The 21,000-nt window shown below is 38.8% G+C and overlaps 5 protein-coding genes across 6 annotated transcripts; 3 read left to right on the top strand and 2 right to left on the bottom strand.

Moving 5' to 3' along the window:
* The first annotated feature begins 736 nt into the window (after positions 1 to 736).
* LOC106317214 (serine/threonine-protein kinase CDL1-like) lies at positions 737 to 1,611 on the top strand. The gene is made up of 2 exons (XM_013755065.1): positions 737 to 827; positions 1,391 to 1,611. The coding sequence occupies exons 1-2, from the start codon at positions 737 to 739 to the stop codon at positions 1,609 to 1,611; spliced, it is 312 nt and encodes a 103-aa protein (XP_013610519.1).
* A 3,051-nt stretch (positions 1,612 to 4,662) lies between these two features.
* On the top strand, positions 4,663 to 7,172 carry LOC106312949. Of its 2 annotated transcripts, XM_013750655.1 has the most exons (2): positions 4,663 to 6,643; positions 6,772 to 7,041. In XM_013750655.1, exons 1-2 carry the CDS (start codon positions 4,726 to 4,728, stop codon positions 6,861 to 6,863), a joined length of 2,010 nt encoding a protein of 669 aa, XP_013606109.1. In that variant the 5' UTR covers positions 4,663 to 4,725; the 3' UTR covers positions 6,864 to 7,041. The 2 variants fall into 2 exon arrangements, with proteins under 2 accessions (XP_013606109.1, XP_013606108.1); XM_013750654.1 differs by having other exon boundaries at positions 4,663 to 7,172.
* Positions 7,173 to 7,339: 167 nt separating this feature from the next.
* Positions 7,340 to 8,949, bottom strand: LOC106315377 (putative F-box/LRR-repeat protein At3g28410). The gene is given in 7 exon segments (XM_013753104.1): positions 7,340 to 7,618; positions 7,777 to 7,947; positions 8,028 to 8,222; positions 8,224 to 8,467; positions 8,469 to 8,659; positions 8,661 to 8,837; positions 8,839 to 8,949. Coding segments are annotated over 7 exon segments (1,368 nt in total).
* A 5,698-nt stretch (positions 8,950 to 14,647) lies between these two features.
* LOC106318982 (protein MODIFIER OF SNC1 11-like) lies at positions 14,648 to 16,571 on the top strand. The gene is made up of 5 exons (XM_013757164.1): positions 14,648 to 15,029; positions 15,139 to 15,357; positions 15,425 to 15,485; positions 15,592 to 15,652; positions 15,752 to 16,571. The coding sequence occupies exons 1-4, from the start codon at positions 14,737 to 14,739 to the stop codon at positions 15,613 to 15,615; spliced, it is 597 nt and encodes a 198-aa protein (XP_013612618.1). The 5' UTR covers positions 14,648 to 14,736; the 3' UTR covers positions 15,616 to 15,652; positions 15,752 to 16,571.
* LOC106318981 (probable protein phosphatase 2C 67) lies at positions 16,282 to 18,284 on the bottom strand. The gene is made up of 4 exons (XM_013757163.1): positions 17,914 to 18,284; positions 17,476 to 17,840; positions 17,145 to 17,381; positions 16,282 to 17,044 (listed from the first exon to the last, which is right to left on the bottom strand). Exons 1-4 carry the CDS (start codon positions 18,203 to 18,205, stop codon positions 16,847 to 16,849), a joined length of 1,092 nt encoding a protein of 363 aa, XP_013612617.1. The 5' UTR covers positions 18,206 to 18,284; the 3' UTR covers positions 16,282 to 16,846.
* Between the last annotated feature and the right edge of the window lie 2,716 nt (positions 18,285 to 21,000).

A 21,000-nucleotide genomic window follows, 5' to 3' on the forward strand; every position in this document is an offset into this window, starting at 1 on the left:
TTTTTTTTCTTGTTTGTTTATTTTAGTGAGAAAATAGATGATTTGCTGAGGATGTGTGCATGATCATGATGATTTATATAGTAAATTTTTTTATCAAATTTTGGAAGTTCGTCATAAAGTCACTTTATTTCCTCTTCCGTTTTTTATATTCGACGTTTCAGGTAGTTTTTTTCATTTCAAACCTGATAACGTTAGTTTTTATTGTAAGATTTATTAGTTTTAAGTTATTAAAACATTTATATTTAATAATTTGCTTTGTTATTAGTTGAATTGTGGTTTTCTAGATAAATTATTTATATTTTATTTTAAAAAATAAATTTTTTGTTAATTTGTGTATACAACTATAAAATGTCAGCTAAATAAAAATGGAGGGAATATTATTTTGTTAATTGGTTTTGTTGATTATGTGTTTTGAAAACTTTAGTGTATAATATCTTTGGTCATTTAAAGAACTATTTTGTATCAATAAATGTAACTAATTTTCATATTGTCAATTTTAGCTTACAAACACACATACAGAAGTGTCATTTTTGTAGCCACATCTTTCTCTGAAAAGTGAACATATTTTAAAACTCATAATATTTACCTATAGTCAAACCCATGACACGTTAATTTGTATCAAATATTCACAAACATTTATTAAATTTAGAAAGAGAAAAAAAAACGAAAAGTCCAGCGAATGGCGTATCCATATTTTCAAAGTTCTGGACTGTCATCGAAGAAGATAGAGAAGCTAATGGGTTGGATCCCGTGTTCAGGGAAGAGGTCTAAGAGAAGGAGGAACATTGACGAAAAGCTCAGCAGGACTTGCTCTGTCTCTACTTCAGGTGGTATTGCTCTGTCTAGAGCGATGCTCAATCACATGTTTTCGATTATGGGTTAAAACCCTTCTCTTCTATGACGAAATTCTAGAAGCTTTAGTCATTACCTAGCTGTATGATTCCTCTGAGCCACCACTTGCTAATGCTGTTTTTTGACTTTTTTATGACTTCGATTTCAGTAGCTCTGATCCAATTATGTTACTCTTGAAGTATATTTTTATTCGTTGTTACATTGTTTCTTCCCGGTTTATTGTTACTGCATAATAGATTATCCTCCAGTAGGATAGTTTCGCTGAAGTTTTGGATTAAGCTTTTTTTTTTTAATGAATATTAATCGAATGTAATTGCATGTTTGCGTTACTTGAGTTGTACTAGTTTAAGTGTAAACGGGAACTGTTACTATTGTTGGTCTTTCGCTATCAAGGATGATGACTTTGATTCTTGACTCACAAAGATTCGTATTTGTTGATTTAAATCATTGATCTTGAGACACACTTGTAGTGGCTCAGCTTAAGCTGAGTAATCTTAATTTTTCTTCAGGCTTTTTTTCTTTCTTTTCTTTTTGGTAGAGAAATCTAAGGCCAGATCGTTGGTGAGCGGATCCAAAAGCAGAGGGTCTGACAATGTTGTGGCACAAAAGTTTACATTCTCTGAGCTAGCTACTGCCACTAGAAGCTACAGGAAAGAATGCCTTATAGGAGAAGGAGGATTCGGTAGAGTTTACAAAGGATACTTAGCAGGCACTAGCCAGGTTCTTGGATTCCACGAACACACACGACAGACAAATTGATTGTTTGTTATTTTGTCGTCGTATAGTGTGGTTTGTGGATTCAGGACAAAGGATTTGGTTCATGAGCTGCACTGCTAGAGGGTGGGGTTGCAGATGTTGTAAACTTTTGTAAAACAATAACACCACTGTTTGTATAAGCTATTGGTTTTGGAGCATATATATTGTAGTTTACTAATATTGACTCCTTTCTTTTGTTTTTCAACAAATATTCTCTTCTTTTATCAACTCCATTTCTAAATAAGAACACTCTTTCTCTTTTTTAGAAATCCCCAATCTCGTTCTTTTCTTACGAACCATAATGAATCGATCTGGGAAAGAGGAGTTGTGTCTAATCGGGTTTAATCACTTGGGCCGGGTTGGGTTTGCTTAAAATAGACTTAATTTAAAAATATTACGGAATGATCCTTTTAACTAAACTTAAAATCAATTAAACATGTTTATGATGTTGCCACCATATTAGTCTTTACTTCCTACTTGATATGTTTCTCACCATAATAGAGTATAATTGCTGTAGGTAGCAAACTTTTTTTCTATCTTTTATTATAAAAAGAGGTACAATACATATTAATCGATCAAATATGCAAAATTAGATATAAAACTTATGCATTGGAAATGTTAATAATTCTCACTCTCACACTTAGCAAATTTTCTTCTCGAAAAACCAACCTAAATTGTGGCATAACCTACGTATAGGATTTTGATAAACGTTGATGTTGTATTGCCCATTCTTTTTCGGATCGCACATTATCTTACAAGAGGTGTAACATATGCCTGGAGTAGCCTTTTCCGATGTTTTTATGCATTGGTTTATGATACAATTCTTCATACACTCCGTTGTCATGATGGAATCAGAGACCTGTGCTGAAAAAAATAGTGTAAATAAATTTACAGTAATAAAGGCACGGTAAATATTCTTTGACACTTGAACTGCCATCATGTGAATATGCAAAACGTCAAACAGTATTTCTTGTTTGTTTGCTTATTTTAGTGAGAAACGGGATGATTTGCTGAGGATGTTTGCCTGATCATGATGATTTATATAGCAAAATTGTTTTACCAAATTTTGGAAGTTCATTAAAAAGTCACTTTATTTATTCCTTCCGTTTTTTCATATCTGGTGTTTTAGAAAAATTTTCATTCTAAACTTGATGATTTTTTAAGTTTTTATTGTAAAATTTATTAGTTGTAAGTTACGAAACCATTTATATGTTGTAATTTTGTTGTTATTGGTTGAATTGTGGTTACGTAGATAAGTTATTAATATTTTATTAAATTGAGTGTACAACTATACATGTCAGCTAAATAAAAACTACTGAGGGAATATTATTAATTGAGTATTATGTTTTGAAAACTTTACTGTATTATATATTTGGTCATCTAAAGAACTATTTTGTATTAATTAATGTAACCAATTTTCATATTGTCAATTTTAGGCTTTTAGCTTACAAACACACATACTGAAGTGTCATTTTTGTAGCTCATAATATTTGCATCTAGTCAAACCCATGACAAGTTAATTTGTATCAATCACGATTCACAAACATTTAAATTTAGAAAGAAAGAAAAAGATCAAAAAGTCCAGCGATTGGGGAGTGTCCACATTTTCAAAGTTCTGGACTTCTCTCACTTTCGAGATCATCGAAACTAAGAAGAAGAAGAAGAAGAAGATAGAGAAGCTAATGGGTTGGATCCCGTGTTCAGGGAAGAGTTTTAAGAGAAGGAGGAACATAATTGACGAAAACCATGCCTCCAGTCATCTACTGGGATTTGAAATGCTCCAATATTTTTCTCGGGATGACTACTATCCGAAGCTATCTGACTTTGGTTTGGCTAAACCTGGCCCGGTGGGTCACAAGACGTTTATACGGATACTGTGCTCCAGAGTATGCGATGAAAGGCCAGTTAACGCTCAAATCTGACGTTTATAGCTTCGGTGTGGTTCTTTTGGAGATTATAACCCCGTAGGAAAGCCATTGACAGTTCAAGATCCAATGACTGAAGGTAAATACCCTCCACGAGGATTGGACCAAGCACTCGCTGTAGCAGCAATGTTCGTGCAAGAGCAACCAAAACTAAGACCTGTCATTGCTGATGTTGTCACTGCACTCACTTATCTCGCTTCCCAAACATTTGTTCCTATGGCTCAGCCAGCCAAGGCTCCCTTTTCGCATCTGGGACTCCACCTAGGTCTGAAAAAAACAAATCCCAATAATTATTTTCCCTAAAACCGATCCTGAGCTTTTTTTTTTTTTGATTGGGATAGATTTTCAGTATATAGTATTGAGTAATGTCTTAAGAGCTGTGTTGTAGATAATGTAAGAAGAAAGAGAATTATATAGTGTTCGGTTGTAGCCTTGTAGGTGATGTTTTTTCACATGTAATGTTTTGTAGCATTTGTTTCAGTATATGGTATTTTGAGTAATGTCTCTATTTTCATTTCCAGAAATGTTGTATTACGTGTTATAGTTTTGACACAATGTTTTGATCGTATTATCATCTGTGTTTGTGTTTACTGCTATAAACTGCGATGCTAGTGTGTTAGTTTCTTGATCTAGCGATAGAATCATAGGAGAAACATTGTGGTTCTGTCGGAACAGAGCATGTCGGAAGCTAGCTGAACGAACTATCTTCTTACAACACTCAACACTGTCTGAAAAGGATCAAGAATGCAAAAAAGAAAAACGAAAAAGTTCAAGTAAAAACATTAACTCATCTAGTAGAAAAAGTTCGATAATTTCTCAGAGTTTTTTAGTCTAGCGATAGAATCATAAGAGGTAACATTGTGGGTTCTGTCGGAACAGAGTATGTCGGAAGCTAGCTGAGCGATCTTCTTACAACACTCAACACTGTCCGAAAAGGATCAAGGATGCAGTAAACCGACAAAGTTCCAAGTAAAAAAACATCAACTGACAAAACCACCCCATGACTGATCTAGTAGAAAAAGTACGAGACTTTCTCAGAGTTTCAGAAAATTCAACAAAATAGGATCTTTATAAAAAAACCATAATCCCAAATTTGACCAAAACTCATAAAAAAAAAACAAGACTTTACACTTCCTTTGTCTCTCCCATCCATGGAGTCAACAAGAAGAGCTTCTCGATAGAGGAATCACTGATGGGTAGCCTCGGATGCGACGCCCATGGCGTCTTGAACGACGCAGAGTTCAGCAAACCTATGCCTTCGATCGGTTTATACGTAGCCATCGCTTCACTAATCTGCGCGCTAGCCATGGCCGCCGACCTCCTCCACGGCTTCCGCCACCGAAAATTCTGGTTCCCCTGTAAGTACTTCTCCCTCAACGCGACTTCTCTCACTTTCATCGGCGTCGGGATCAAACTCTCAGTAGATCTCAACACCTCCATGCCTAGTCGCCACGACCAGCTATCCAAGCTCAGCAGCAGCGTCTTCGTCTGCACAGTGATGGGCAACTCGATGCCTTCACTAGGTATAATGGACAACAAAGATCTTTTAATGAATCTCGTGGCCTTAGCGATCCTCGTGGTCACAGACGTCGTCAACATCTGTATTCAGCTAGGTACGGGAGCCATCTACGTCTTCAAAGAAGAACACTTCATGGTCGTCCTCCTCATGATGCTTATGCTGCTGATCATGAGTTTCTCCGCGACCACGGTCCCCACCACGAAGAGGATCTTGGAGACCAAGTACAAGAAGAAGTACGAGGTGGCTTTGAAGTGTCCTTTGGCTACAGAGAGAACAACTGTATCCAAAAAGATTCAGCAAGATTTGTCAAAGTTCTGGATGATGGCTCACACTAGTAGTCCTCAGTTCGTGATGGCACGTTCCGTCACGTGCACTGCTTCTGGGTTTTTCTGTCTTCTTAGCGCCGTTACGCTTGGTGAAGCTGTTGTCCGGTCTTACTTGCTGAGACCGGGGACGACGATGCTTGAGTTTTGCCGAGGAGATTCTGATTATAAATGGTCGACCTCTCTGGTTCTCGTTTGTCAGGGGAGTGCTGTGGCTGTAGGGACTGTCGCTCCTGCGATTCGTTGGTTTACAGCTGTTAAGTTCAGGTGTCCGATTCGAGGGAGTAGGAGTTATAAGGAAGAGTTTCGAGTTGAGAGTTACTGGACGCAGTGGTTCTCTGAGAAGAAACAACGTCCCTTACCCTTAAGCCGTCTTTCGATTCTCAAAGATCGCAGCTGCAGGAAGACAGCGCACGACGCGAAACGCTGGCTGTTGGATGTGTGTATAGGTGTGCAGTATGTTATAGTGTTTGCCAGCAAGATCATCCGTTACGTCTCTGTCTACTGCGTGAGCAGAATCTTGATTTGTCTTCATTTGGCGTTTAGAGCGACGGGTAGAAGTACAGTCTCTCACGTCGACTCGGAGATGTCTGGTGGTGGTTCGAGACAGGAGCTGGCGAGCTTTGTACTGCATCTCGAAGGAGAGGACGAGCTTGTGGATTTAATGGTGAGGAGCAACAGGGAGGCTACTGATCATTGGGTAAAGAAGGGTAGAAAGAACCAGCCGGTGAATCTGATAGAGCTTCTGGAAGCAAATACGAAGATTTCGAAAGGGTTCGAAGGGATCAGAGAGTTTGACAGCAGCGAGGTGGCTTCTCTTGCCCCATCGGGAGAGCCGCCTAACTGCTGGGCTCTCCCGTTGGTGACAATGACAACCATAGCTCTATCTCTCCCCAACGTCAAGCCTTGTTCCGTTAAGAGGTTGCTTAACGCTGTCAACGAGGCGTTAGACTCTGTCAACAAGTTTGAATGCGTCTTAGATACAGGAGGAGAGTTGGCTAACCTCAGGAAAGCTGCTGAGGTGGTTTGGCTAGGAGTTGATCTCTACCATAAGTGGTTCGATGTGGATCTTCGGAAACTATCTAAGCAGGAGAAGACTCCAGAAGAGACGCTTAGGGAGCTAGCGGAAGTGGCGAACAGAGAGTTTTCGGAGTCGTGGCAGATGAACCTGATGGTGTGTATGAAGCACAAGCCTTCTCACTGGCCTATCAAGACTCTAGCTGCCAACTCCATGTACAGAATCTGTCAAACCATTCTTCTCAATTACGAAACGAGGGACTACGGAACAGGGGAAGCTCTGTTGAGGAAGCTGGAAACCACGATCTCGGACATAGTTTCAGGCTGTTTCTGCAACGTGGTGCAAGTTGTATCGGTTAAGTGTTTGGTTACGGCTGTTGAAGTGAGGGAAGAATCGGTGAGAGGAGCGGCTCTGCATCTCGGAAGAACGGAGAAGATTCTAGAGATTGTAGAGAGAAGACGATTACCTGAACTGAGATGTGATCAGCTGAAGAATATTGATGAATGGAGAGCGTTCTACAAGATGAACTCTTCTGACTGTAGTAGCAGAAAGACAGTTTCTTCTGAATCAAATGAAGTGTGCATCACTGTTGACTAATTTGTAAAAAACTGTTTGTAGATAAGAGACCGTTTTATGATTGTTATTGGTGATGATGCACTTCACATGTAATAATTATATGTATTACTTGCGTGAAATGTATCAGTATCTCACTATATGCTATTGAAGAATGTCTCTGTTTCTTTGTCAATGGTGAATGTTAATATCGATTATTGATTAACAACAACAGTTGATCGGTATATTTACTATTTTACTACATCAATTGGTTCTTCTAACTTCATATCCCATGGATTTATGTACTTGATGCGTAGATTTTTCTTTTAAAAACTCTTTAGTAACACATTGTCAATGGTAAGTTGGACAAGAAAGTATACAAATAATGATAATTTTAGAATTTTTTTCGTTTCAGTAGAATGGAGACATTATTATTGTGAGAAAGTGTTCCAACTATCTGAAGTTGCTCTTCAAACCATTGTGCATCATCAAAGTACCTACTTCTCAACCATACAACCATATTCTCTAATGTCTTTGCATTTCTCAGCACCAGCTCCATAAACCAAGCCAAGACTTTTGACGTTGCAACATTACAACCCAACATTGAATAGCTGTCATTTGAAGGAGCAAACACCTTATATTTTAATCCCCAATACTGATCCAGATTCCTACTCTGTAAAACATAAAAGGTCATCCAAAAAGTGATTGTAGAAGAAAAAAAATATCACTTCCATATCCAAGCAAAAGTGAAAGACATGGCTACTATTAGTTCGCATAGTCTTATTATATATATACAAGGAAATAAAAAGGCATAGTTTCCGGCAAAGGTACCATTATGTTGTAGCCGTGCATCATGTATACTGTTAGTTTCTTAAGCCCAGGTGAATTTTGTAGTAACCTTGCTATGCCAGGAACAGATTGAGCAAACTCCGTTCTAATAATCAAAGTTTGGACCTTGAGCGTTGGGAAAGGATCACCACGGAGCTCGGCCAGAGATAGAATCTAACAAAAAGGAGATGAAATATTGTGTTAGCAAGTTCTTGATTTAAACACTCTTTCTTTTTAACAATGAAACCCTCAACATATATACCCGAAGAAGGGTCAGTTAGGCTCTCTACGTTGTGCAGTTTTGCTAGCAACTCCAGCGCCAGGGTTTGGAAACAATGAGCCGTGGAATCAAGGAGTATATTAATCCTAATGTAAAGGTGTGCCTCGGTCAATGAGGAGACATCCGTTAACGTAAATTGTTTGTCAGCGTATACTGTCAATTTCAAAAAAATGGATGTGTGGCGCTACAATCTCAACTGGTCCTGAAGGATCCAGCTCTCGTCCTGGATGACTATGATATATCTCCAGCCTCCTCAGACTCAGTGACTTGCGCAGATCAAGACGCTCAAGGGAACGGCACGCATACAATGTCAAGCTTTCGAGAACTGGACAGCCAGAGAGAATATTATCAGTGGATTCTTGTCCAAGTTTACACTCAATCAGTGACAAGTTTCTCAGGGACTTCCAAGACACTGAGTTGATTTAAAGAGGAGCTGAGGTAGAAAAGATCTGGAAAACTGTAAGTCTTGTGGAGCCTAAAATCAAGGATGGTTACGGACAGCTTCTCCACGTTGCGAGAGATTGCCAACTCGACCAAGCTATCAATCAGGGGTGGTGGTAGAGTGTTATTAAGGCGCATACGAAGTTTGAAACTCGCCGTGTAGGAAGCTAAGGGTTTGGTTTACCCCACCTGCAGCAGCCTTGATCAGTATATACTCATCGATTGCGAGACAAGGCATCTCGCACCATACATGCCTCCATCGTCTGGATAATACGGAAGTTCTCATGGCCAAATCGATGGGAATGAAGAAGAGAATATAGTGGAGGATATCATCTGGCATGCATGGAGTTGATGAAATCTGCTCCATCGATTATTCCTTTTGGTCGTTGGAATTTGCGTTGGCTAGGGTTTCTACGAGGTTGCCGGCGACCCCATCTGTCTCGCCTATTTTCCATGATAGCTATGATTTTCTTAGGTTTTGCTTTAATTTGTTTGCAGAACACGTTTCTTATTAGCACGTTAATACATATATACATATATAACATATTGGTTGCTTAAATAAGATATTTTCTTTTGTTAGCATGGTGACTATTTTCCTTTTTAATCTCTTGACGCAGTATTGAAGTCCTTAGATACTTTTCAGTCGGTGGTCAAAGAGAAATTTCTTTTATCTGAAATTTTTTTCATTTTAACTTCATAGTCCTGTTATGTTATTTACCTTGTTGTTTGTTTGTAGATTGCTCTAACAGATTCAAAGATTATTCTGATTTAGAGTTCGAGGATCAACTTGCTAAACCAACTCACTGGACTTGTTGCTTTTGACTAGATCTCCTATATTCATCGTCCACTGAAAAATTTCCTACGTGTGAGTCTGACAGAGCGGTGGCTGCATTGAATCGGGGTTGATGCGCGGTCAGTCTCAAAAATGAAGTTTTAGGTATAGAAAAGGTAAAGACGAAAGAGTTTCCTCCTGTCTTTTTTGAGTTGTTGAGTCCATATATTCTTCTATTGATATGAGCGGTGATGTTCGCGGGTTGTTCTTGGTGGAGAAATGATGGTTTTGGCAAAGAGATTCTCTTTTGTTGATAGTATAATAAAACAATGACATATGTTACAGCCAGAGCCGACTTAGGCATAGGGGTAAGGGGTGTGGGTCCTGGGCCCCAAACATTTTTTGAATAAATAGTAGTATAGGAAAAGAGCCCAATTTTACAAAAAAAATATTAAAAATAAGGACGACCAATAAATAATAAACAGAATATAAGGCGGCTCGGCCGACCAATAAATAATAAACAGAATATAAGGCGGCTCGGCCGACCAATAAATAATAAACAGAATATAAGGCGGCTCGGCCGACCAATAAATAATAAACAGAATATAAGGCGGCTCGGCCGACCAATAAATAATAAACAGAATATAAGGCGGCTCGGCCGACCAATAAATAATAAACAGAATATAAGGCGGCTCGGCCGACCAATAAATAATAAACAGAATATAAGGCGGCTCGGCCGACCAATAAATAATAAACAGAATATAAGGCGGCTCGGCCGACCAATAAATAATAAACAGAATATAAGGCGGCTCGGCCGACCAATAAATAATAAACAGAATATAAGGCGGCTCGGCCGACCAATAAATAATAAACAGAATATAAGGCGGCTCGGCCGACCAATAAATAATAAACAGAATATAAGGCGGCTCGGCCGACCAATAAATAATAAACAGAATATAAGGCGGCTCGGCCGACCAATAAATAATAAACAGAATATAAGGCGGCTCGGCCGACCAATAAATAATAAACAGAATATAAGGCGGCTCGGCCGACCAATAAATAATAAACAGAATATAAGGCGGCTCGGCCGACCAATAAATAATAAACAGAATATAAGGCGGCTCGGCCGACCAATAAATAATAAACAGAATATAAGGCGGCTCGGCCGACCAATAAATAATAAACAGAATATAAGGCGGCTCGGCCGACCAATAAATAATAAACAGAATATAAGGCGGCTCGGCCGACCAATAAATAATAAACAGAATATAAGGCGGCTCGGCCGACCAATAAATAATAAACAGAATATAAGGCGGCTCGGCCGACCAATAAATAATAAACAGAATATAAGGCGGCTCGGCCGACCAATAAATAATAAACAGAATATAAGGCGGCTCGGCCGACCAATAAATAATAAACAGAATATAAGGCGGCTCGGCCGACCAATAAATAATAAACAGAATATAAGGCGGCTCGGCCGACCAATAAATAATAAACAGAATATAAGGCGGCTCGGCCGACCAATAAATAATAAACAGAATATAAGGCGGCTCGGCCGACCAATAAATAATAAACAGAATATAAGGCGGCTCGGCCGACCAATAAATAATAAACAGAATATAAGGCGGCTCGGCCGACCAATAAATAATAAACAGAATATAAGGCGGCTCGGCCGACCAATAAATAATAAACAGAATATAAGGCGGCTCGGCCGACCAATAAATAATAAACAGAATATAAGGCGGCTCGGCCGACCAATAAATAATAAACAGAATATAAGGCGGCTCGGCCGACCAATAAATAATAAACAGAATATAAGGCGGCTCGGCCGACCAATAAATAATAAACAGAATATAAGGCGGCTCGGCCGACCAATAAATAATAAACAGAATATAAGGCGGCTCGGCCGACCAATAAATAATAAACAGAATATAAGGCGGCTCGGCCGACCAATAAATAATAAACAGAATATAAGGCGGCTCGGCCGACCAATAAATAATAAACAGAATATAAGGCGGCTCGGCCGACCAATAAATAATAAACAGAATATAAGGCGGCTCGGCCGACCAATAAATAATAAACAGAATATAAGGCGGCTCGGCCGACCAATAAATAATAAACAGAATATAAGGCGGCTCGGCCGACCAATAAATAATAAACAGAATATAAGGCGGCTCGGCCGACCAATAAATAATAAACAGAATATAAGGCGGCTCGGCCGACCAATAAATAATAAACAGAATATAAGGCGGCTCGGCCGACCAATAAATAATAAACAGAATATAAGGCGGCTCGGCCGACCAATAAATAATAAACAGAATATAAGGCGGCTCGGCCGACCAATAAATAATAAACAGAATATAAGGCGGCTCGGCCGACCAATAAATAATAAACAGAATATAAGGCGGCTCGGCCGACCAATAAATAATAAACAGAATATAAGGCGGCTCGGCCGACCAATAAATAATAAACAGAATATAAGGCGGCTCGGCCGACCAATAAATAATAAACAGAATATAAGGCGGCTCGGCCGACCAATAAATAATAAACAGAATATAAGGCGGCTCGGCCGACCAATAAATAATAAACAGAATATAAGGCGGCTCGGCCGACCAATAAATAATAAACAGAATATAAGGCGGCTCGGCCGACCAATAAATAATAAACAGAATATAAGGCGGCTCGGCCGACCAATAAATAATAAACAGAATATAAGGCGGCTCGGCCGACCAATAAATAATAAACAGAATATAAGGCGGCTCGGCCGACCAATAAATAATAAACAGAATATAAGGCGGCTCGGCCGACCAATAAATAATAAACAGAATATAAGGCGGCTCGGCCGACCAATAAATAATAAACAGAATATAAGGCGGCTCGGCCGACCAATAAATAATAAACAGAATATAAGGCGGCTCGGCCGACCAATAAATAATAAACAGAATATAAGGCGGCTCGGCCGACCAATAAATAATAAACAGAATATAAGGCGGCTCGGCCGACCAATAAATAATAAACAGAATATAAGGCGGCTCGGCCGACCAATAAATAATAAACAGAATATAAGGCGGCTCGGCCGACCAATAAATAATAAACAGAATATAAGGCGGCTCGGCCGACCAATAAATAATAAACAGAATATAAGGCGGCTCGGCCGACCAATAAATAATAAACAGAATATAAGGCGGCTCGGCCGACCAATAAATAATAAACAGAATATAAGGCGGCTCGGCCGACCAATAAATAATAAACAGAATATAAGGCGGCTCGGCCGACCAATAAATAATAAACAGAATATAAGGCGGCTCGGCCGACCAATAAATAATAAACAGAATATAAGGCGGCTCGGCCGACCAATAAATAATAAACAGAATATAAGGCGGCTCGGCCGACCAATAAATAATAAACAGAATATAAGGCGGCTCGGCCGACCAATAAATAATAAACAGAATATAAGGCGGCTCGGCCGACCAATAAATAATAAACAGAATATAAGGCGGCTCGGCCGACCAATAAATAATAAACAGAATATAAGGCGGCTCGGCCGACCAATAAATAATAAACAGAATATAAGGCGGCTCGGCCGACCAATAAATAATAAACAGAATATAAGGCGGCTCGGCCGACCAATAAATAATAAACAGAATATAAGGCGGCTCGGCCGACCAATAAATAATAAACAGAATATAAGGCGGCTCGGCCGACCAATAAATAATAAACAGAATATAAGGCGGCTCGGCCGACCAATAAATAATAAACAGAATATAAGGCGGCTCGGCCGACCAATAAATAATAAACAGAATATAAGGCGGCTCGGCCGACCAATAAATAATAAACAGAATATAAGGCGGCTCGGCCGACCAATAAATAATAAACAGAATATAAGGCGGCTCGGCCGACCAATAAATAATAAACAGAATATAAGGCGGCTCGGCCGACCAATAAATAATAAACAGAATATAAGGCGGCTCGGCCGACCAATAAATAATAAACAGAATATAAGGCGGCTCGGCCGACCAATAAATAATAAACAGAATATAAGGCGGCTCGGCCGACCAATAAATAATAAACAGAATATAAGGCGGCTCGGCCGACCAATAAATAATAAACAGAATATAAGGCGGCTCGGCCGACCAATAAATAATAAACAGAATATAAGGCGGCTCGGCCGACCAATAAATAATAAACAGAATATAAGGCGGCTCGGCCGACCAATAAATAATAAACAGAATATAAGGCGGCTCGGCCGACCAATAAATAATAAACAGAATATAAGGCGGCTCGGCCGACCAATAAATAATAAACAGAATATAAGGCGGCTCGGCCGACCAATAAATAATAAACAGAATATAAGGCGGCTCGGCCGACCAATAAATAATAAACAGAATATAAGGCGGCTCGGCCGACCAATAAATAATAAACAGAATATAAGGCGGCTCGGCCGACCAATAAATAATAAACAGAATATAAGGCGGCTCGGCCGACCAATAAATAATAAACAGAATATAAGGCGGCTCGGCCGACCAATAAATAATAAACAGAATATAAGGCGGCTCGGCCGACCAATAAATAATAAACAGAATATAAGGCGGCTCGGCCGACCAATAAATAATAAACAGAATATAAGGCGGCTCGGCCGACCAATAAATAAATTAAATTACTAGTAAATAATATAGGCGGTATTCCGACCATTATAACATGATATAAATAATAGTAGGGGCGGTATACCGACCATTATAACAGGGTATAAATGATACAAATAAATTTTACCGAATCGCAGAGTGATCGTGCTGATAACGTGTTATAAAAGAACTGGAATTTATTTGTATCGTAAGAATTTAAATAAAGGCGAAATTTTATACCCGTAGAAAGAAATAACACTGATACAGAGAGAGAATAGAAGAGAAGTGTTTTTGAGGTGTGCATTATAAACGAACGCAAACGTTCGTATATATAAAAGAAAATTTACTGTGCAAATAGTGCAGCGGGACCCACATCTTTAATTATTTCAAACATTACGGTGGCCGCTTTTGTTTACTTTCGTAACAGGATCCATAAATTTTAAAATTATTCATAAATATATGTTAAAAAAATATTTAAAACTATATTGTCCATGCATGGGTCCAAGATATCTTTGAGCCGGGCCTGGTTACAGCGCGTTCCTTGTGACTAAGATTATATCTCGTGCTCATGTTATGGTTCACGATTATATCTCTGGTTGAATTTTCCAATATTCATGTGAAGAATGTTTAGACGAATATATTGGGCCCATGGACCGGAATACTTTTGATCCGATCCGGCCCATAAAAATCGATTTTCTTAATTAGACGATAGTACCCCTTATTTGGAGAGAGACCGGCCTCTTCGACGGATTTATTAACCCTAGAAAGACCAAATCAATCTCGAAATCGATAATCTCACAAATCTCTCTCCCTAGTCGCGTTATATCGAACCGAAGCTGCGATTCACCATGTCGAGCTCTACGGCGGAGAATGGCTCGGGGCTTACTAAGAAGATCCTCGACCTCAACACGGCGGAGCCAGATGACATCCTCGACGGAGGAGAAGTCAAGGGATTATTATCCGATTCTACTGATGTTTCCGGTGAGAAGAAGGACGGAGCGGAATCTAAGTCTATCGGAGCTGGTTCTGGTGATGTATCATCACCCGTCGATGATGTTCAGAAGAAGATTCGACGTGCGGAGAGGTTTGGCGTTTCTGTGAAGCTAACCGAAGAGGAGAAACGCAATTCTCGTGCCGAGAGGTAACATTAACACTTTAATTCGTTGATTAGGTTTAAGTTTATTCGTTTGAATCCCTCTAGATTTGCACAAATTAGGGTTTCTGGAATGTATAATTGAAACGTGTTACAGGTTCGGGACTGTAGCAGCGGTGAAAGGCTCAGAGGGAACGAAGAAAGCTGAGGAATTGAAGCGAAAGGCTAGAGCTGACAGGTTTGGGGTTCCTGCATCCACTACTAAAGCTGATAACACTGAGGAAGAGGCCAAGAAGAAAGCTAGGCTCGCGCGTTTTGGGAAGGATACTAAAGTTGATTCGGCTGAGGAAGATAAACGCAAAGCTAGGGCATTAAGGTACTTTTCCATTACATTCTTTAGTACCTGAGTTTTAAAGTACTGATTTTGAATTGCTCATCTTTAGGTTTTCAAAGCCTGCGTCTGATTCTTCTTCAGAGATACCTGGGAAGCTAGACATTGGCAAGGTATAACCTCCTTTAACTTGCTTTTTTGTTTTCTTCATGTCTGTTTGAATGAAAGAATAACTAGAATAGCTAACCGTGTGTGTTTTTATATTCTTTGTTTCATCAGGAGGCAGCAGGAAACGCTGCATAAGGTTCCTGAATAAGGTTCCTTCTCTCTTTGTAGTTAGGTGAGTTTCACTAAATACTTGTGATTCCATTACAAAACACAGTGGTGCCTGGTTTGGTTTCTCGTATCTTACTCCACAATCTTTGTATTTTTTTGGCAGGTAGTGTTCTAGCGTCTTTCTATTCCCTCTCTGGCTGCTTGATTCTCTCTTTATGTTTCTCTATTAGAAGTCCCCCCGTAGTTAGCGTCTTTATTAAGGTCGTGGAGCAAAGGTTATGTGGTCATGCAATGGTTCTCTCAGATGGACGGAAGCTAAGTTGTCACCAGATGAGATCATGAGAAATCAATAAAGTAACCTATAGTTCTGATTGTCTTAGAAAAGCAAATGTGTTAGGACCTAGGAGTTCTGAAGTGGCACATTTTGATGTTTTCCATGTTGCAGGTGCTTGAATTGGTAAGTTAGAATGAGTATAGTGCCTTTATTTCGTTAAACTATTTGGAAATGTGGATGGTCTTTCTAGCACTGCGCATCAATAGAGATTGTTATATGATGTTCTGGAGAATGTGTTCCTAGGCTTGTTAGAAATTAGTAATGTTGAATCTGTTGATTGCTTTTGAGTTCTGACAATGCCTATTTTGCTTAGCTTATCCATCAAAAGTATATTGCAAAACGGTTGTTTGGTTTGCTTATTCATATGACTTGTCAAGCCGCTACTTCAGAATTCCTTTGTCAATCATCTAAGACCTATCATTAGAACTATAGAAGTGCTTGTTGGTTTCTATTTCTCTGGTCTCTATGGCAGTGGAAGTGAAGGGGCGTTGAATCTCTGTTCGTGGGACTGGGACTTTGCTGGCTTTCTGATGCTACACAATTTCTTATGCGTCTGTAATAGATTTTAGATAAAACTTTGTTGTTAACTTTGAGTCAAGCGCCAGAAAACTTTTTATAAAGGGAATGTAACATTCAGTTTTTTTCGAAATGTTGTTATTACATGTCGTTTATGTTACGTGTTATGCTCAAAACACTATTTTATTGCTTCTGAAAAACTACCAGCATTGACAATTGATGAGGTCCCTCCTGTGTAATTGCATACAGGGGTAAATTTGAATTTATGTTTTCATAAAAAAACAACATAACATTATCAAAGATATAAATATTTGTTCTAGCTATACTAATTATGTGGTTCATGCTGCCGGTTCCAATTTCTTCTGCCTCTTAGGCACGACACAGGCAATAATGTAGTGAGAGATAGGTTCATGGGTAGCCACCTCTAATTGACAGTGGAGAAGCCCAACAATTGGTTTGTGTGTTGAGATAGACAACAATAACAGTTATGTCATCATGGAAATGCCTTCGGACACCAGGAAGGATCTCTTGCAAGTCAGAGTATCTCATCTCTCTTTTCTTTGCTGCTTCCTTCAGTGCAGCTTTGAGTAGTCTCCTTGCTATTCCCTGGAGATTATGAAGATATTAACAAACAAATCTTGCATGCAAATTGTACTAACAAAGAAGTATCCCATTTAATATGAGTGGACTTAGGCGTGGAACTTACTTGGCGAGGGGAGCTATGTACAATATCAACAGCTTCCTGGTTGCTAAGATGCTCCCAAAGCCCATCTGAAGCAAGAATCATAAACTCGTCTTCTGGTTTAAGCCTAGTAACCGTGACTGATGGATCAGCGCTAAGGATTGGCTTGGTTAAATGTTCTGCTACTCTAAATTTGGGCAGCAACGGCTCTCTGTTGAACTCTGCTCTTTTGAGGTATGCATCCCCTATTGATTTTGTGACCTGATTAAAAGGTAAAAAACACATTTTCACGTGATTTTTTTTTTACATCCTGATGCCAACTAGTTTCTTCAGAAGTGTTTGTAATGGTTTTTACCTGGATGATGCCTTTCACACGCCACATGCGGTGCTTCATCACAAGGATGTTAGGGTCATTAGGATGCATTGACCATAGCTCTTGCCTCGCGGACTCTACATTGGCATTGTGCTCTACTGATAACTGAACAGCTCTCACTCCACCACCTCTCTCATATCGTCCCAACACAGCCCTTGAGTCTCCTGCGTTTGCGATGTACACCAGACCGTTGCATATCACTCCCGCCAAGCAACATGACCCCACTGATGCCATCTGCGGGTTCTTGCGCCATTGCTTCTTCACTGCGTTGAGAAAATTTTCGTCTGTCTCTACAAATGCGTTCCTAATCACGTCCTCGGAAACCTCTCCACCCTCGGAGGCAAACTCTGTTGATGTGTGAAACATGAGTGTTAGTGTGGCTGACAGTTTCAAGAATGAGAAAGGCGGTATGTGTCTTACTCTTTAAGTTGGGGAAGATGTTGTCTGCAATGAATCTGGAAGCGTCTGGACCTCCATGACCATCGTAAACTCCAACGAACGTGCCTTGGACTGCAAGATTGTTGAACGTCAATGGCCCTGATTCGATCTGGCACTGATCCTCCATCACGCTGTTGGCTTGGATCATTGCCATTGAAAACTCTCCAAAGGCGTGAAGGCCAAGGTCTTTATACCATGTCAAGCCATCATTCTTTGTTGGACTGATCTTACTTCTCTCAGTACCGGAACCTATTCTCCAAAAGGGTTTAACCATCTTCGTGCACTAAATTAATATATACAGGTAAGACTATAAAGATTGTATTTGTGTGATAACAAGTAGTACAAGTGATGAATGTTGAATTATGAGTTTCAAGTTAAAGGAAGGGACCTATATATATAGCCGTGGAAGCCCTATAGTTTAGAAGGTGTTGGAGTCTATGGGAAGTGGCCAAAAATGTTATGGGTCAAAATAACTGAATTAAATGACTCTTGAGAGTTGAGACAAGAGGGCAGTAGTTTAAAGTGGATATTCAGAGATTCTCTTCTTTCTTTACTGTTCAATGTTCATTCTCTGTCTTCAGTATGGTTTAAGTAAAAGCTGTCATATTCTACTTTCTGTTATATTTAATTCATGAGATGTTTTCCCCCTCTTGAGATAATCTTTTCCTTTGTTTCTTACAGGTTAAAAATCTTGTAAAAGTAGGAAGCGAGAATGTTCACAGCCGAATTAGTTACTTGATTATATATTGTTTGTTAACTTTTGGTTTGAATCAGTGGTTGCTATAATGCCTTCATATTCTTTTTTTTGGGTAAAATCTTAAGTTTATATTAGACTTTATGTTGCAGTTGGAGACCAAACTGAAACATAGATAATGATCAGAGTTTATATGAACTTTTTTTTTTTTGAAACCTCAGAGTTTATATGAACTTATATGAGGACTTATAATATCATGGAAAATTATGTTTTCACAGTTGAGGTGGTGTGTCACAGTCTCTCTTTAATTTCTCATCTTAGTAGATAATGTTTTTGGCATTTGGTGTTGTAGTCAGGTAATTTGTGGGAAGAAAATGGATAGAAAAGGAAAGGTCATAGGATGCATGTGTGAGGGGAGATGAGGGCGTGGGTTTCTGGAGCATTGAACTTGGAACCGTTTAACAAGAGCTGAGAGAGACTTAAGAGAGAGGAGAGAAGACATTTTTGTGGGGCGACTGAGGAACACTCTTAGCTGTCTTAACCCTTACTGGTCTTGCCCTTTTCTCAATCTCTTTTGTCTTCTTTGTACTTCAAAAGAAAGTTATTACAAAAATATATCTTTGCTAGTGAGATTTAGATCGAAATTTATTTCATGGATTATGGGGGTTGTAATGAATTTTCCAAAGAGGATGGATCTTTTTGGTATTTTTCCTAAGTTCCAACTTGTATTTGGCCCTCCTTCCATGACCATCATTGTCTCTCCTCGTTTTCTGTTCATAAGATTCCACAGTGTAGTGTAATGGTGGCGAGAAACACTGACGTGTGTTGATCGTCATATTACATTGATGAGTAGTTTACATAAACACTGACGTTTCTTTTCTCTTGATGCTTTGAAATTAGGAATTCAACAAGTGGGGTTACGCAATTTTCACTTCCACTTGTTTTTATTTTCTTATTGACAACGAGTTGTATGTTCTGTAGCTTTTTCGGGTTATGACCCAAAAACATGTACACGATACTTGTTAATGGGTCTCAATTTTTCATTCATTTGCTGATATTTGATTTAGCATATGACGGTTTCCACTAGTTGGAGATGGCCAATCTTATCGATGGTGTCGGCTAGATCGTGTGACTTGACACAGAATTTAGTAAACAAAATTGAAAATATAGATCGAAAGTCAAATCAAAGAGTAAGAAAATCACGTGTAGGTTAGTCTAGATATAAATAGAAAGAATGGTCCAGGTACATTTTCTCTTCAGCATATCAAAATAACTTTCATAGATGGACCGATTAAATACTGAACATGTGGCATTGGGACTAATTGAAGAGTCCTTGAATGCACCATTACAGTACAATGTATTATTATCATGTGCATGCTCTTTATCCTTGAATTAAATTCCTATCATGTAACAATATTAAACAAACACAGTCTCGTTTTGATTAAATAAGAAGAGTATATATATATACGCAAATAAAAAAATAAAACAAGTTCTTATATATATGTTATCATTTTAAAAGAGAGTTGTGTTGACAGCTAGGCCATTCATGCTGCACTGAGTGTTTTGTCTTTTGGTTGAGGGAGCATGGATGTCAGTCTATCTCTTTAGCTTCTTACTTCGTTTTAGTTTTTTATTTCTTTCTCTTGGGTTTAATATTGACCTGAAAATTAACATAGTTATCCCTTCTTTGTTACTTTTAACTTTGTGTAGAACGAAATGCAACTACAATTCAGAAACCTCTCAAATAAATTGATTTAGACTAAATATTAGTATTGTAGGAAATTAACCGTCTACAAACCTAATAACCAACGTTTTACTCTTTTGTTACTAGTAATGTAACAAGTAACGAAATGTTGTGTAGAACGTCAGTCACTAATGTAACCAACGTTTTACTTCTTCTTTTTTGTTGTAAATGTTAAGAACCAACGTTTTACTTGTTATACTAGTGCATTAATATATGAACAGAACTCGGTTCATCCCTATGGTGGAGCATTTAAATTCACCCCACTTATGACCAATTAAAGTGTCACATGGATTATTAATTAAAAAACATTAAATTAAATAAAAATAGTTAAAAAAATAAAAATGTTAATTTTAACGACGCTAACGTCGCTAGCGAAATAAACCCTAAATCTTAAATTTTAAATCCTATACCTTAAATTCTAAACCCAAACCCAAATCCAAACTCCTAAACCCAAACCCTATACCCTAAACCCTAATCCTAGACCCTAAACCCAAATTATATACCTTAAACCCAAAAAAATAGACTATAAACCTAACCCTAAACCCAAGTTTTAGATCCTAAACCTAAACCGTAAACCTTAACTCAAACCTTATAGCATCTAAGTTTGGGGTTTGGGTTTAGGGTTTACCGT

This window comes from Brassica oleracea, chromosome C9 (assembly GCF_000695525.1).
Source record: "Brassica oleracea var. oleracea cultivar TO1000 chromosome C9, BOL, whole genome shotgun sequence".
Classification (NCBI taxonomy): domain Eukaryota; kingdom Viridiplantae; phylum Streptophyta; class Magnoliopsida; order Brassicales; family Brassicaceae; genus Brassica; species Brassica oleracea.